The following is a 15493-nucleotide window of genomic DNA, read 5'->3' as shown; positions in this document are numbered from 1 at the left end:
AAAAATAGCCGACCAGGACAGGAATATCTACAGAACCCACGATGCCTTACTTTAAGCAGCTTTCGTGCATTCTCTTCAGTGAGCCTCGGTGAAATAAGGCTTAGGATTCCACCCATCGTAGGCCACCACGGGGACTTCCTGATGAAAGTATCCTGGTCGTAAGGTTAACACCTATTGCATATCTTCGCAGTTTGGCTGTGAGATACTACCCTTGGGGTAGCTCTCCGGCCTCGTGCTGAGGCGTTCCATTCATCAACCCCACATGCCTTGTTCTAGCAACGGACTTCTAAGCATGAATGATAACGATGCTATTTACTGCTTCGGCTCAAGGGATATCCTCTGGTGTGAAGGGCAGCCAGATACCACATTCACATAAATTGTCCTTCTGCAACGTCAAAACGTCCGATTTCCTCTTCTGCACGCACTGAGCATATCTCATTTTTCACCGTTATCGGTCATGTCATGCCTCTAGTCTAGGTGCCCAATGTGAGCCCTTCTGTATGCCTGACGAAACTACTGCTCCCAAAGAGCACCATGACACATTTGTCGTCAGCTGGTCCACGCTTGCCCCGTTGATCACGACGAGTCGGCGCAGACCGAACGGCTGGCCTGGTGGGCTGGTAGTGTGCGCCTGGCGCAGTCGAGAAACAAGATCTACCAACAGCTGGGGCTTGGGGACGTCATCGCACCTGATTGCCCCACCAAAAGCCAACCAAGCGTGCACTGTCACCGCGCGCTTCCATTTCGCTTTCCCAAAAGGCCACCTTACCCACTGCCCAACCACCATCTGCTGCTGCTTGTGCTCACGACTGCTTCTTCCTCTTTCAAAGCACATCGCTAAACCCCACAGACAAGCGGTCGAGCATCACGCCCTCGTCGCTATCCACTTCTCCCCTAACAGAGCTTCCTATCAGGCGTCCACCGCACGCACAAACGAGCAAACACTCCTACCGCTCAAACCACTGCAATGGCTCCTCCGCCTCCTGGCCAGACCGCGCAGCAGCGCCTTATCGCGCTCGCGCAGACTCTCCAGTTCGCGTGGTTCACCGGCCACGTGACCCTGCTGCTCTGCACCCTGCGCTACGGCCTGAGCTACATCACCTTCAACTCCGCCAGCCGCTGGGCCCGTTTCTCCTACCGCACCGCTTTCCTTGCCGCTGCTGTCACCTACGGCATCGTGGTCTTCAAGGGCTACCGTGCTCGCGCCAAGAGCGGTAAGGGCCAGGGCAGCCCTCTCCAGCTGATCGCCGACGAGAATGTGCAATACCTTGGTAAGCTGTGCCCCGCACGCAGCGCGCTTGATGCGTGCGAAATAACCCGGGAAAACGAGCACAAAACTAACAATCTCCAGCCATGGCCCTTGTCTGGCTCTTCTCCCGCCAGATCCCTCTCGCTCTGCTGCCCTTCACTGTCTACAGCATTTTCCACGTCGCGACCTACACCCGCGGCATCCTCCTCCCGACTATCCAGCCGCCGCCTGCTGTGCCTGCTGGCCAGAAGCCCGCCTCTTCCGGTCTTTCTGAGACCATCGGCCGTTTTGTCAAGGATTACTATGATGCCAGCATGTCTCTGGTTGCGGCCCTCGAGCTCACCCTCTGGTTCCGCATCCTCGGCTCTGCCATCATCTTCCAGCGCGGCTCTTGGATCCTTCTTGTGATCTACACCGTCTTCCTGCGCACCCGCATCTCCCAGAGCACTTTCGTCCAGGGCATGCTCCGCCAGGCCGGTGCTCGCGGTGATGCCCTTGCCAACCGCCAGGACGCACCGCCCGCTGCCCGCCAGGCTTGGGACCAGTTCAAGGGCATCTCCAAGCAGGCCCACGATGCCACCGACATCAGCCGCTACCTTGGTGGCCAGACCCCGGTGCAGAAGAAGGCTTCCTAAGCAGCTCGCTCGTGAAGCAGCTGGAAAAAAGTCGTGTCTAGGCACATACCATTGTTTCCTCTAAAGGAAATGAAATGAGACAAATCTTACGAGCCTACGATCCCAACGGCCTGATCAAGCGGATGTGAAAGAGCATCGATGAGAGAATAGCGCAATGGCGTCGCAGAAAAAAGCGGCAGTCATGAAGATGGAGAGGCAGATGGAGAGATACAGACGATTTCATTCTACGACCACCGCCCGCCCGCCCACACGGTGACGCAGCCGGTGCGTCGATCGCTTGGGACAACAAGCGTTGCGAGGCGTCCAGGCGCTATCGAGAGATGAAAACTGATTATGCCTATGCTTATATGCTTATACGCTGTTTAGTGCGAGTGCGTTCTTTTTTTGTTTGGTTCCCATGCGTCGTAGTTCATGCAGTTGAAAAGAAATCATTATCACATAACGCTTCTCACTTCAAGGTTCACAATCGAGGGTCTAGGCCAATTAACTTGGCATCCCAATCTATATCGCATAGTAAGTAGAAGGCCGGACTTAGGGCCCCGCTCCGCTACACTGTGACATGCACAAGGTACGGTGTGGTTTATGCACCTTGAGATGAACTCAATCTCTCCTCTCCCCTTTCTGATCTGAAGGACAAATAGTCGCAAAGAGGTAAGTGACGCGAATGACCCGCTCTCGGACGAACCTTCTTCGCCGAGTGACGTTATGATAGGGTCCGAGGGCCCGGGGAAAGCACTCAATGGCCAGGCGGTGTTTAAGTCGGAGTTAGCCATCGATGACAACCATCATTGTTTGACCGACGCAAGGAGGTTACAAACCGCTAAAGTCCGTTGCTGCTACTCACCTGCTTTTATAAATCCCATACATCAACCCTCGTACAGACCACTGCGCGACTCATCTATCAATCTTCCACCTGTCCCAACTCGAACTCCAATCAGCACACACTTAACGATCTGTCCTCTTCATCATGTCGCTATTTCAGCCCGCCCCGGACCCTCCCACCCCCCTGGGCAGGTACCGTGTCCTTTCCAAGACGGCCGGCATCCGTGTCTCGCCTCTACAGCTCGGTGCCATGAGCTTGGGTGAGGCATGGAAAGGCATGCTGGGTACGATGGACAAGAAGACTGCCTTCGAGCTTCTCGATGCTTTCACCGAGGCCGGTGGCAACTTCATCGATACGTAAGTTATCAAGATTGGAACAGAATGAAAGGCATGACACTAACCAACGCCCAGCGCCAACAACTACCAGGACGACGAGTCCGAGACTTGGATCGGTGAGTGGATGAAGGAGCGTGGCAACAGAGACGAGATGGTCATTGCCACCAAGTTCACAAGCAGTAAGTGCAACCCCGATTGAAGCGCCCGCAAGACTTCCACTGACTGAACATCCAAGACTACGTCGGCCACAGGAAAGGCAAGGGTCTGGGCTCCCTCAACGCCTCCGGCAACCACAAGCGCTCCCTGCACGTCTCCCTGCGTGACTCCCTGAAGAAACTCCAGACCGACTGGATCGACATCCTCTACGTCCATTGGTGGGACTGGACGACCAGCATCGAAGAGCTGATGGACTCCCTCGACGCCGTCGTCAAGCAGGGCCGCGTCCTCTACCTGGGCATCAGCGACACGCCCGCCTACATCGTCTCGGCCGCCAACACGTACGCGCGCGCCACGGGAAAGACGCCCTTCAGCATCTACCAGGGCCGCTGGAACGTGATGCTGCGCGACCTGGAGCGCGAGATCATCCCGATGGCGCGGCACTTCGGGATGGCGATCGCGCCGTGGGACGCGATCGGCGGCGGCAAGTTCCAGACGAAGAAGATGCTCGAGGAGAAGAAGAAGAACAACGAGGGCCTGCGCGCCATCATCGGTTCCGGCGAGCAGACGGAGAACGAGGAGAAGATCTCCGCTGCGCTCGAGAAGGTCGCCAACGCGCATGGCATCGAGTCGCCGACCGCTGTTGCGCTTGCGTATGTGATGGCCAAGACGCCTAATGTCTTCCCTATTGTTGGCGGAAGGAAGGTCCAGCACCTCAAGGACAACATCAAGGCGCTTGAAATTAAGCTCTCGACGGAGGACATCCAGTACCTTGAGTCGATTGTTCCGTTCGAGCCGGGCTTCCCGAACAACTTTATCGGCGCTGACCCTCACTACGGTGAGAAGCCGGGTCCGTTTGTCGCTGGCGTTGCGCCTATGGCGTATGTCCAGCGTGAGAAGCCTATTGGTCACGAGTAATGCGATGAGGGAATCGCTCAGCGGCTGCTCTGTGTAACGAAAGATAAATAACAAGGGAAGACCGTTTAGATAATGATTAGATGGGACATCGATACGGGAATGAAATGTCAAACAACAATACTTTCAACCTAAACAATGAGATTTGCAGATCCCTGATTTGCCGTTATGCCCTGATGCTTCAATGACGCGAAGTCTCAAGCACATGGAACTGTGAATCATTGCGTACTAGACGTCAAATGATCAATTCTTCTCATCTGTGTTTACCGAAACTCCCCAAAGCCAATCCAGTCTGGTGCAGCCGGGTATCCCAAACGCCGAACTCGCGCCTCAAACCCCCTCAGCGAAACGCATCCCTTCACCGACCCCACTCAATCCTCAGCGCCCCTCACGCCCTCTCCTCAGCCTCCCCACCCTTCCCAAGCACAACCCCCACCCCCTCCTCAAAATCCACAATCTCCTCCGCCCCCCTCGCCGGCCTAGCCCACCTCACAACGCCCTCCCCATCAACGCCAAAACTCCCCGCCCTCTGCCACCGACTCCCGCTCTCCGTCGGCCGATTCCAAATCCCCTCCTCCCTCCCCAGCCTCCAAACACTCCCCAGCCCCCCCACGCTCAGCACGTGCCCGAAGCCCACGACCCCCAGGCCCCAGGCCGCGTACGCCTCGCAGGCCTCGTCGACGAGCACGTGCAGGTTGTCCGGCTCGCTGCCGGCTTGCGGGAGCGCGGCGAGCCAGGCGGAAGTGGCGGCGGGCGAGGAGTGCGAGATGGCGAGGAAGGTCGTGGAGCGGTGGGCGCGGGCCGTCTCGCGGAGGTTGAGGAAGGTCTTCTCCGCGAAGGGGCAGCCGCAGTGCCGGAGGAAGGTGAGGATCGTGGGGGAGCCGGAGAGTTGGATGGTGGAGGTTGTGGGTGCTGGGTCGCCTGGTTTGGGAGGCTCGGGGACGGGGTCGGCAGAGCGGGGGGCGAACCAGGAGGAGAGTTCTTGCAGGAAGGTCATGTTGTCGTTGTCGTTGTCGTTGTTATGAGCTTGATTGGTTTTGGTGGTGGGGCGAGGAAGGGTTGCTTGCGCCGTGGGCGGTGGGGGTGCGCTGTTGGGAGGTCTCCGATCTTCGGGTGAATTTTTTGCTTTGTGGATATTGAGAGGTCTGAAGGAATATGGTGACTTTCTGTGTTTTGAAGTCTGCGTTCAGTCTCTGAGGCGTGATAATTGTCAATCGCGCCGCGACAGTTGAGCATCGACGTCATGCGCACGGACCGTGTTTGTGAAAGTCTATCTTTTTCCCAAGTCGCAATTGTTCCAAATCGGGATATTATAGGAATGCTGGGGTGATGAAAGCGGGTGGGGATCGTGTAGTCGTGGAGGGCATCTGAGAGGATTATCATGGAAGGATAAGCCGAAGAGAACTATGTCGTCCGATCCAACTGTATCGTAACGTAGTTGTACTAAAGGCTGTTCACGTCAGCGTGCGAATCAAGCGTGGACGTTGCGTCCAAAAGTACGTCCCTCCTTGATATCTACTCTAGCTACGTGGGAGCACCGGCTCTCTGAGCTCCAGCCCGGCCGAATCCAAGCGTGGAGGTTGCCCTGCCATTCAGCTCTACTGTCTGACAGTCTGACCTTGATATCTTCCCATAGGATAGTAGCTTTGGCTCCACGAGGCGTGCCTGGTCTTGTTCAGTCCAGTCGAGGAGCCTGCCGTGTTTTCACACTTCGTGAGGAGTGTACACTCATTCCTCCATCCGTCAATCATCGAACGGCTTCCTCGCCCGTCCATGATATCGGCAGGATGCTCTCTGATGGGGCTTTGCCCGAGCTCCTAGCGTCCAGACGCTCTGCTCCCTCGCTTTCCGAGCAGCTCCGAGCGCCTTCTGTGCACGACATACCTCTCCTCTCACAGATACAGCCGCCTTCGCCCTCAGCCAACCACTCGAAAGCCGGTCAAAAGCCTCGAAATTCTCCGCCCCCTTTCCCCCTAACTAACCCTCCCCACCCCCCTCAGACTCAAATACACATCCGTCCCCCACCCCCACAGACTCTGCACCGCGATGCCTCCCCCGAAATACTCCGCGTACGCCCTCCCCAGCGGCAGCCCGTAGCCCAGCCCCGCCAGCGTGCTGCCGCCCGCGGCCCCGCCCGATATGACATCCAGCGCGTTCATGCCGCCCGCCCCGCCTCCGCCGGCCAGCTTGTCGTTCATCTCGTCCTCGTTAAAGGTCGTGAAGCCGTATTCCCAGAGCTTGGGGTAGACGGACGGGCTGATGCCGCCGCCGCGGTCGCGGATGCGGAGGGTCACGCCGGGCGTGCTGAGGTCGAGGGGGCGGATTTTGGGGCTCGCGGTCGAGGGCGTGGAGCCTTGCGTTGCGGTGCTGAGTGTGCTGCTGCGTGGGGAGGAGTCGGAGGAGCGCTGCTCTTCTTCCGCGGCGGGCGCGGGCGCGATGGTGATTTCGATCGGCTCCTTTTCCATGCCGGCTTCGATCGTGGCGCGGAAGGAGTTCTTGAGGAGTTCGGTGAGGATGTACTCGAGGTGCATGGGGATGTGGGCGATGGTGGTGTCTGGGTCGCCGGTCAGGACGACGGAGGGCCGGACGCCGTAGCGCAGCTCGCAGATCTCGCCGACCGTCGCTTCGCAGTTCCGGATGATGGTGGCTGGTTTGAGGGCCGTGTCGATCACGCCGATGTACGTCGAGTCCTGGCTCGTGCGGTGGAAGTGGTCGTGGTCTGAGGAGAGGTCCTTGTGCGCTTGGGAGGAGAAGTGCAGCGCGATGTGCTGCTCGGCGATCAGGCGCGTGCCGATGCGCGCGCGCAGGTGCTCGTCGAGGAAGCGCGTGATTTCCTCGGGGGAGATGTATTTGCGCGCTTCGAGGAAGCCGCGCGCCAGGACCTCGATGGTGTTGCTGTGCGTGTGGACGAGGTCCGCCATGACCTCTGTGAAGTCAATCTCATCTTTCAGCGTCTCGATTTTGCGCTCGGCGTAGGGCAGCAGGGTGCTCAGGCTGTGCAGGTAGTTGCCGTGGATCTTGCTGACGTTCGGGTTGGCGACGACGATGTAGGGCAGGGCTCGGAGGGACTGGATGCGGTGGGCGAGGCGGGAGGGGAGGATTTGGAGGGTGAAGTTGGCGCTGTTGAACAAGGCTTGGGTCGAGAGGGGCGGGCGGCCATGTTTGCAGAGGTCGGCGAGGGTCAATGGGTGCAGCGGCTTCGCGGCCAGACGCTGGATGTCGGCGTCGGTCACTGTAGCGGTCTGGATGTATCGTCGGTTGTGGTGAGCACGCGAGGCGAGACGGCCGGCGCAGAGACCCGCTCTGGGCCTCGCTATGCTCGCGAATGGGCGGACGAGCATGGCATCAGACCCAAGCCTTGGAGGTGTCGGTCCTGCTCCTTGGCTCGAGGCTACAAGTGGATTGCACGGGAGCTCAGCACTGAGCGCCTCCCACAAAATCCAAGTGTCGCGCGAGCAAGGCGTGGGGTCGGGACTCGATGATCGACGCAAGCGTGGGAGGGCAAAACACAGGGCACCCGGCAAGAGACGTCACCAGAGGCTTGATTCAGATACAGTAAAGCTCGTGCGGCCATCAGGGTCGCTTGAGCCTCGAGGGTCTAAAATTAATAAATCTAGCAGACCGCGTAAAAGCGATCCTCCTCGCGAGTATCCCGCGCCCGCCTCCCCGGCCTCGCATATCTCTCACTCTCCCACAAGCGAGCCTGCTGCTGCACCGTACTATTCTGTAGGCAAGCCTCGGCTGCTGCAGGACAGCCCAAATCTCAAACCAGGCACGCGGACACCGCGGACGCCGCGCCTGGCATGGCCCCGGCCGCCCCTAACCGACGCAGCGCAGACGCAGCCTCGCTTGGGTAAGCTCACCGTCCTCTTCCCCTTCCAGCCCCGACTGCAGTCTGTGTCATACCTACTCAACACGCGTCGATAACAAAAAAAAATCGAACCCGTCACAAAACCCATCTCATCTCCATCTCGCTACCGAGATCCAAACCACCCAACCCCTGCAAGCAAAAATGCACAACACCTGCCCGAAGTGCAGCGCCGCGATCGCGGGCGGCTCGAAGACGTGCGGGAGCTGTGGCTCGGTAAGTGGGAACATGCACGGCACCGATCTATCTATCTGTCTCGATTGCGTGTGCATGGCGATCTGAGCGCTTTTTGCTGAGATTGACGTTTTTATCAGACCTGCCCGAATTAGAATGGCGGTGGAGGTCGGGGGAGGTGTGCGTGGCGACGGGAGTGGATGTGGAGAGGGACTATTGGTGATGTGATGAGACACGAGCGGACGGTGACGACGACGACGACGGTGACGACGACGGTGACGATGATGATATGAACGGCCTATTATGATTTATCGAACCCGCGGGATTGACGGACACTCTCACTCGTTACTGCTGTCTTTCTTGATTTCTGTTATTGACGGCAACGCGCAAGCCTGTGCTGTGCAGGGGATGGGATCACAGCAGAAGAGAAGCAGATCGCTTACTAGGGAGAGAGAGAATTTCATTATTCGCAGCTGCAGACTAGCAAGAACGCTCACTACCTTGACTCGGGAAGAAAGAAAGAAAGAAAAGGAAACAATCCCCGCCTGTTTGTCCTCGCGGACGCAAACCTGTCTTGTAAATTGGAACCTTCTGAGGTGTTCCTGTGTCGGTGCAAAAAAAAGTCTCATGCCCGCGTTGTCGTAAATGTCATCAACCTGAACGCCCCGTCGTCTTGCATTTGCCTTGCCTGTCGGTTGGTAGATTTGCTGCCGTAGTCGTCGTCGTTGTCATCGCCGGACTTGTTTTTCTTCTACGCTCCCCGCTTCCGAAACTCCTTGCTAAGACGTAACGCTATCACGATAACCGGATGATCCCTAGATTGGTGGTACATTGTTGCTGAAGGAAAATGGGAGAAGTGTCTGTCGCTGGCAGAGGAATGGTGTAGCAATGCGTTGAAGAGCATGTCGAAGGATAGATCGTGCGTCTGCATAGTGGCCGCAGATGTTGCACGACGATCTGTGTTTGTGAGGTAGGTTTATGATCTAGGAAGAGTCAGCACCAGCAACTCAAACGAAGCAGCTTTCGACACCAACCTACGCTTTCGCCATGCATGTCTTGCACGCCTTGAGTTTGCACTTGGCGCATTCGTAGATCCACCAGTGGGGCCCAGAGTGGCACATGTTGCAGTTCCAGAGGATGAGGGTGGTGTCGGATTTGATCACCTTGAAGGTGTGCTCGCATTTGCCTGGCTTGGCCATTGTAATGAGGCTAAATATTTTGTTAGTAACTTGGTATGTCTTGACGATGGTGTGACTTCAATGGACGCCGTGAGTACGTACCTTTTTCGTTGGGACTTGGAGGAGGTTGTGCTCGTTTCAGGCGGATATGGCAGCCGCGAGTGAGTGCGTGGGCAATCTTCGAAAGTGCAGGAGCAGGATATGAGGCTTTATAACGTCCAATGCGTGTTGAATGTATGAAGGTGACCTCTTGCGGACGTTGCTGGCGTCAATGGTGCGTGGTCCAAGAACGATTGAGGGGTGATGTCAATGTCAATGTCAATGTCGAAGCTATGTCAGGGTAGGTCGACTGGACGAAGCAGGCAGATTGGCATGTGACACGGCGAGGGGTTGAAGGATTGCCGGAAACCTGGATGAGATGCAGACAGGCCGGTACGCGGCGCCGGCGGGAAAGCTATATAGGCGGGAGTGTCGAGGCAGAGTGTGCCAGCAGCCAGGGAGGCGGCGGCAGAATGAGGCAGCGTCCGTATGCTCGCACCGACAGGACCCGCAACTAGCGCAGCCAGTGACAGGTCAGGCACACACCAGCGGCGTCGAAAGGGGAGCTGTGGCGATGGAAACAGCAGTGAGGCAGAGGCCGAGTGGCACGAGGGATCGCTGCAGACGCTGCGACATGCTGCCCCGGTTCGCGCGCCGTTCGCCAGCCCGCGCGCCCATGGCCACTGCAGGCCCGAAGCAGCAAGCAGCGAGGGCGTGGAGGTGCGCGAGGGTTCACGGCGCGGGCGGGCTCACGGCGATTTTTGGCGCCACGGACGGGCAAGACAGCTGATCCTTGCTGGCGGGCTGGCGGGCGGAGTCTGGCGCGCTCCAGGGCTGCTGCTTCGAGCGACGGGGCCTGGCGGGGGATGCCATGAGGCCAGAGGGCGGGAGGGAGGACGCGCAGTAGTGCTGGGCGGGCTCTCACTGCTGCTGCTGCTGCTGCTGCCGCTGGGTGCTGCCGCTGGGTGCTGCGCTGCCGCTTGTTCTGCCTCCCCTGCTGCGCTCTTCCAGAACGCGGCACTGCAGGCGGGCGGCGGGCGAGGGTTTGGGTTAGCTCGCATCGCCCAGCGCGGCGGAGTGCGTCCCACCATCTTGGTTAGAGTTTGCGCGAGATCGCGCCCGCAGCCAGGAAGCCTCGAGCCGACGCACCTGCCTGCGCGCCCGCGATCCCACCAAGCGCTGCCCCGGTGCCTGGCGAGCCGGGCGAGCCTGGCGAGCGGCCGCCCTGGACTGCTGAGGCAGCATTTCTCCGACCTCACCTCCACACCCTGCCCTGCCCTCTCGTGTCCTGCCTGCTGCTCCCACACCTACCTACTCACGCCATCCGCTCTGCCATCTCCCGCCTGCCGCCTCCCTCCGCGCCCCACCGTCCGCATCACCGCTCGTCGCCATCGCCGGCCTGCTGCAGCGCGCGCTGCCCGTGGCATATCCGATCCAGCGTCAAGCAGCGTGGTCCCTTCCGCGTCCGGCGACCTGCATGAGCCGCGCAGACGCCATGCCCGCCCCTGCAGCGCCCGCCGCGCCTGCGCCAATGGCAGCCTGTCATCGCGGCCTCCACCTATATCTCTACGCGATCTGTCACAAAGCGCTCACTACACCTCCCTCTGCCGCCGGCCACCATCCGCCGACCTGTGCCAGCCCCACCGCCCAGATGGTCTAGTGAGTCGACACCACGTCGAGCTGCGTGCAACCCATCGCCCTGTCGTCCATCGTGCGTGTCGTCGTCGGCCGTGGCCGGCACGTCATGCGTCTTCCATTTCATCCGCATCTCCCGCGCCGTTGGCCGAGCACAAGCTCGCACATGCTGACACGTCGCCGCACCCGGGCGTGTCAAACAGACAGAGATCCCACCGACCGGGTTCTTCAATACAGATCACCTGCAGCCACACCTTGAACTTTCCTCGCCACCCGGTCTGAGCTATGCCGGAAACCGACGTGTGCGGCCAATGCTTGCAGGGTTGCACTACGAATCTGCCTGCACCTGCGTCGAGCTTATCCCCGGTCGATCATATGGCCTTTCGCAGACGGCAATTATTGCCTTGCTAAACTGCATCCCGCTGCCAGCCGGGCAACGTCACGCGACTAAGCGTCGAATAGGGTGTGATACATTTCAGCGAACGTCCCAATACGTGCATGTCACCTCTCACCCCACCCATCTAGTCATGGCTCTGCTTCGAGTCCATGTGTATCCTATCCCACCCGCACCTATCTCACTGTACTGTAGACCATTCTACGGCAGACATCAACCTCTGCCACGGCGCCAGGCGTGGTAACGCATCATTGCATGCATGCAGTCCTATTTGCAGGAAAAGCTCGGCAAGGCATCCCACTCAGAGGCGACCGGCCTGTGATCCGGACCGCCATCAGTGGTCAGTAAAAGGCAGTCCGTGTCTCGGCTCTGATCATTCCCATCGCTTGCCTGCATAAACACCCCCGGCCGCGAACATCTCCGCAGATGTCAAAGGCGCCGTCGGTTTACCTCGCCACGCTAACACGGCTATCTGACAAGATGTTGTGCCGCCTTCGGTGAATTTTTTTGAGAGACGCCATTTCGCGGCAGCCTCTTTGGCTGGTTGCTCAGGTACGACCGAGGATCGTCATTCGTTGAACGTCAATCCATACCGCTGGTCTGCATGTCTTGTCACGATAGTCCTCCCATCTAGGTATTTGGACAAAACACCAATCTCACTGCTTTCGAACCTTCAACAACCACATCGAAAATGTCTCTCCGCGATAGCTCTCAGACTTACACTCCGCCCTCATTCGTCCCCATCCCACAAGCAACCCCCACACCCCACCATCCCAACCCTAACACTCTCATCCCCCCCAATTCCATCTCCCAATAACCCACACTCCCCCGAACCCCCGAACAGCACAGCAAGCCCCCCCAAACCTGTCATCCACGTCACACCAAACCCGCGCACCCGGTCACCCTCCCCCTCCCTCCCATCCCTTCCTGCCCAGCACTCCCTCCCCGACACGGCATCCGCTTCCCAAGCCCGGCGCCGCCGCGGCTGTCACGTTGCACGGCTGCCCAGCGGGTACTGTGCCCTCGGAGCTCGCGAGCCGAGCCCACGTCGCACGCGGAGGGCCAGCGCTGCTTGCGGCTCTGGGGCGGGCTGCCGGCGGAGGCAAGGGCTGGCGTGCTTCCCGCATTGCGCAATACGGGCGACGGATGCAGGAACGGCGGCGTGGGTGCTGGGTGTGGGTGGCGGGCGCTAGGCTGGGTTTGGGGGAGGGGCGCATTGGGGGGACGTTTTTTTTTTGTTGTTTTGGCTGGGTTGGGTTGGGTTGGGTGTGGTTTATTGATTTGTGGGTGGAGAATTGGGACCTGGGATGTGATGGGTCCTATTACACTGTTGGCAATGGGGACTTTGGGTAAAGGCAGGGATCGATGGGTACAGAGGTGGGTTTGCAGGTTTGTCGTGTCGTGAGAGTACGATTTTTGGATTTGATTTTCGGATTGTCATTTGAGCTACTGAGTGCTTGAGGAGGTTTGTGCGCTCCGCCTGAGGGGGAGCGATACTATATACTTTCCCACGATCCTCCACAGACCCGTTTTGATCTTTGCCTGCTGCTAATCGAGGGCAGCGATCGAATCCATTACGTTCTCCACATTGCCTTGGAGAACAATCCATGTCAGACTTGAGTGCGGCCAAGTCGACTCGGACTGCTCCGGCTGATCGTCGTTGCCAGCATTCTCAGCAGCGCCAACATTAGCGTCAGCGTCCCCGAGGACACTACCAGCAGTGCCAGCACCAGCTGCTGCGGCCTTGAGAGCCTTCCACCGCGAAAAGTGATCAGCCCACACTGGCTGCAAGGCGTCAGCGAGAAGTCCCTTGGGCATTTGTTCGAGTCGCTCCCGGGCCATCCCATCGTCCCTGAACATGTCACGAATCATACAAAGCGAGGTCACGACGACCGCAACGCAGAACTTCCCGAAGACCTCGACCGTGTCGCAGTCGAGCGGGGTGCGGTCCGCGCGCGCGACGAGCTGGGTGCCCACGTCTCCGGAGCGAAACGGCTCCACCGGCAGCGCGCACTCGGGACTGGTCAGGTCGCAGCAGATGTGCAGGGCCGAGACGATCGTGTTGCTGGCGTCCGTGGCTGCGATGCTCTTGGAGCCGGGATACTTGTACGTCGCGAGCGGCATGCCCGCGAGCTGCGATGGGGGTTGTCAGTGGTTTTGCTATCGGGAGGCAAAGCTCCAAAAGGGGATGACGACCTCGGACACGAGCGAGACGCAGCCTTCGCGTTGGAAGACGGGGTGCGAGCGCGGGACTTGGACGGCCTGGGGGAACGGCGCGTTGGGCAGACGATCGCTGTCGCAGGCGACCTTGACGCAGGCGATTTTCGGGCCTTTGCGCAGCGCGTGCCGAGGGTCCTTGTTGTGATAATCGGTCAAGTTGGCGACGACATGAGCGTACCCCAGCATGCTCATGTCACGGATGTTGACGATGTCGCGCTTGTCAGTTGTCCCTCCGCCAAGTAGCCCGCAGTAGGCGAATACCGGCCCACGCCAGCTGAGAGTGTTCGCTCCCTTCGTCGCGGCGACCACGGCTCTGTTGTCATTCGAGTAAGCGTGGCTGAAGTCGTCGTCGAAGAGAATGTCGAGACCGTAGCCAAGCGTTCCGTTCGTCCACGGGTTCTTCACCTGCGGTTTCTGCCTGTACATCGGCGCGGGCTCGAAAAAGCTGGAGATGTCAACGGATTCATGCCGGCTGAACAAGTTCTGCATGAGCGGCGCCCACACGAATCGCGGCTTTTCCTCGTCCGGAAGAAACGCAAGGATGCGACGCATGTCCTTGGAGGGGCGGGGTCCGAGGTCCTTGATGGCGCCGCAAAGGACCTTGTGCGTAGCCCAGTCGGCTCTCTGGCACTCGGCCGAGCAGTACTTGATGTCGTTGCAGCGCGAGCAAGTCAGGGTTCCCTTGTCGGTGCAGCGCGGGCACAGAGTGCCGGAGATGTCGTTGGCTGCGCCTAGTGAGGCCATGGCTGAAATGGCGATGGGTGGTGATGAGCGAGGTTGTTAGCGAGTTGATGGAGGATGTAAGAGATTGGGAGGTCGAGGGTGACGGTTGTATCGCGTGAAAACAAACAGTGGAAGAAAGGCTCGAACTTGAGGAAGGCACGCCCGCTGCTGCCAATTCTCACTGCCTTCACTTTCGCCCTGTCTTTCACTGCAGGTTCTGGCAGCGACCGTGAGGTCTGTTAGCGATTAAAGCTGCATCGTTGGTCCGCGGACACAAGGAATGGGATCATCTTCTCGGCCTCACTCAATACCAGATCGGTCGTAGGACTCGACCGTAGTATACAAAGAATCTTTAGGGGTCTTTTCGATGGTTGAGTCCGATTGTGTGGGTCGACTGGTGCTAGCCAAGCGACTGTTACGGCTCACTTCAGCACGCAGTGACTCGGCTGCGCTCACGGTATCCGTCCACGATCAATGGACGAATTTTGGCCACACGAATACCCAATGGTTGTTCGGTTCTTTGTCGTCCGGGAAAGATCAAGTTTGCGACCTGACTGGCTTTGCTCAGGCACATGTCAGGCAGAAGAATGTTCGCTATGAGCAACGAAACAAGTCCACGCCTGTCGTAGCACAGTTTCCCGAGAAGCCCATGCGGTTACGGCGAACACCCACATGGCCTGAGACTCTGCGAGCTTTGAGCATGGCCTATGGTAATCTCACAATCGCCTCCCCAACCTTCCTGCGCGTTTGAACGGCGCGTCTATATTTGATGGCCTGCTAGAGCACACGATTGCGCGAGCGGCACAGAGATGAATGCAATCCTTGACTCGTATGCGACTCTGTTTGTGGCGTGCGCGTCGTCCAACATTCAACAACGCGCTTTAGAGACGCGATGTTGTTCAGACCTATTGCATTGCCAAGCTTATCAGCGGCTGTGGCGCGCATGAACGGCGCGTCTTCACGATGCATGAGGAAGTGCGTGCAGGACGGTTCGCTCCGGGCTTGACTGTCGACATTGTTGGATGGACATTGTAGACTCGTGGGTATCGGGCATAGAAATGGAAGTTTGGAAACAATTATGGAAGTGATCCATGCGGTACGTTTCATCCGACTACGATGCGTTGAATTGTCGCGGTTCAAGAACGGCAT

The 15493-nt window shown here is 58.6% G+C and overlaps 6 protein-coding genes across 6 annotated transcripts; 2 read left to right on the top strand and 4 right to left on the bottom strand.

Moving 5' to 3' along the window:
- The first annotated feature begins 757 nt into the window (after window positions 1–757).
- WHR41_05704 (uncharacterized protein) lies at window positions 758–2326 on the top strand. The gene is made up of 2 exons (XM_069374309.1): window positions 758–1271; window positions 1352–2326. Exons 1-2 carry the CDS (start codon window positions 968–970, stop codon window positions 1882–1884), a joined length of 837 nt encoding a protein of 278 aa, XP_069228488.1. The 5' UTR covers window positions 758–967; the 3' UTR covers window positions 1885–2326.
- Window positions 2327–2639: 313 nt separating this feature from the next.
- Window positions 2640–4252, top strand: WHR41_05703 (uncharacterized protein). Its single transcript, XM_069374308.1, has 3 exons — window positions 2640–3063; window positions 3118–3221; window positions 3278–4252. The coding sequence occupies exons 1-3, from the start codon at window positions 2852–2854 to the stop codon at window positions 4114–4116; spliced, it is 1155 nt and encodes a 384-aa protein (XP_069228483.1). The 5' UTR covers window positions 2640–2851; the 3' UTR covers window positions 4117–4252.
- A 249-nt stretch (window positions 4253–4501) lies between these two features.
- On the bottom strand, window positions 4502–5110 carry WHR41_05702 (uncharacterized protein; the record flags this gene model as incomplete). The annotated part of the gene is made up of 1 exon (XM_069374307.1): window positions 4502–5110. The coding sequence occupies one exon, from the start codon at window positions 5108–5110 to the stop codon at window positions 4502–4504; it is 609 nt and encodes a 202-aa protein (XP_069228482.1).
- Window positions 5111–6086: 976 nt separating this feature from the next.
- WHR41_05701 (uncharacterized protein) lies at window positions 6087–7454 on the bottom strand (the record flags this gene model as incomplete). The annotated part of the gene is made up of 1 exon (XM_069374306.1): window positions 6087–7454. The coding sequence occupies one exon, from the start codon at window positions 7452–7454 to the stop codon at window positions 6087–6089; it is 1368 nt and encodes a 455-aa protein (XP_069228485.1).
- Window positions 7455–8594: 1140 nt separating this feature from the next.
- WHR41_05700 (uncharacterized protein) lies at window positions 8595–10025 on the bottom strand. Its single transcript, XM_069374305.1, has 3 exons — window positions 9436–10025; window positions 9190–9364; window positions 8595–9138 (listed from the first exon to the last, which is right to left on the bottom strand). Exon 2 carries the CDS (start codon window positions 9352–9354, stop codon window positions 9190–9192), a length of 165 nt encoding a protein of 54 aa, XP_069228484.1. The 5' UTR covers window positions 9355–9364; window positions 9436–10025; the 3' UTR covers window positions 8595–9138.
- A 2924-nt stretch (window positions 10026–12949) lies between these two features.
- Window positions 12950–14365, bottom strand: WHR41_05699 (uncharacterized protein; the record flags this gene model as incomplete). The annotated part of the gene is made up of 2 exons (XM_069374304.1): window positions 12950–13534; window positions 13598–14365. The coding sequence occupies 2 exons, from the start codon at window positions 14363–14365 to the stop codon at window positions 12950–12952; spliced, it is 1353 nt and encodes a 450-aa protein (XP_069228560.1).
- Window positions 14366–15493: the final 1128 nt, after the last annotated feature.

Source organism: Cladosporium halotolerans, assembly GCF_011745625.1.
Source record: "Cladosporium halotolerans strain TM138-S3 chromosome Unknown Sca19, whole genome shotgun sequence".
Lineage (NCBI taxonomy): Eukaryota > Fungi > Ascomycota > Dothideomycetes > Cladosporiales > Cladosporiaceae > Cladosporium > Cladosporium halotolerans.
The sequence above is the reverse complement of the archived record's forward strand: the minus strand, read 5'-3'. Positions and strand labels throughout refer to the sequence as shown.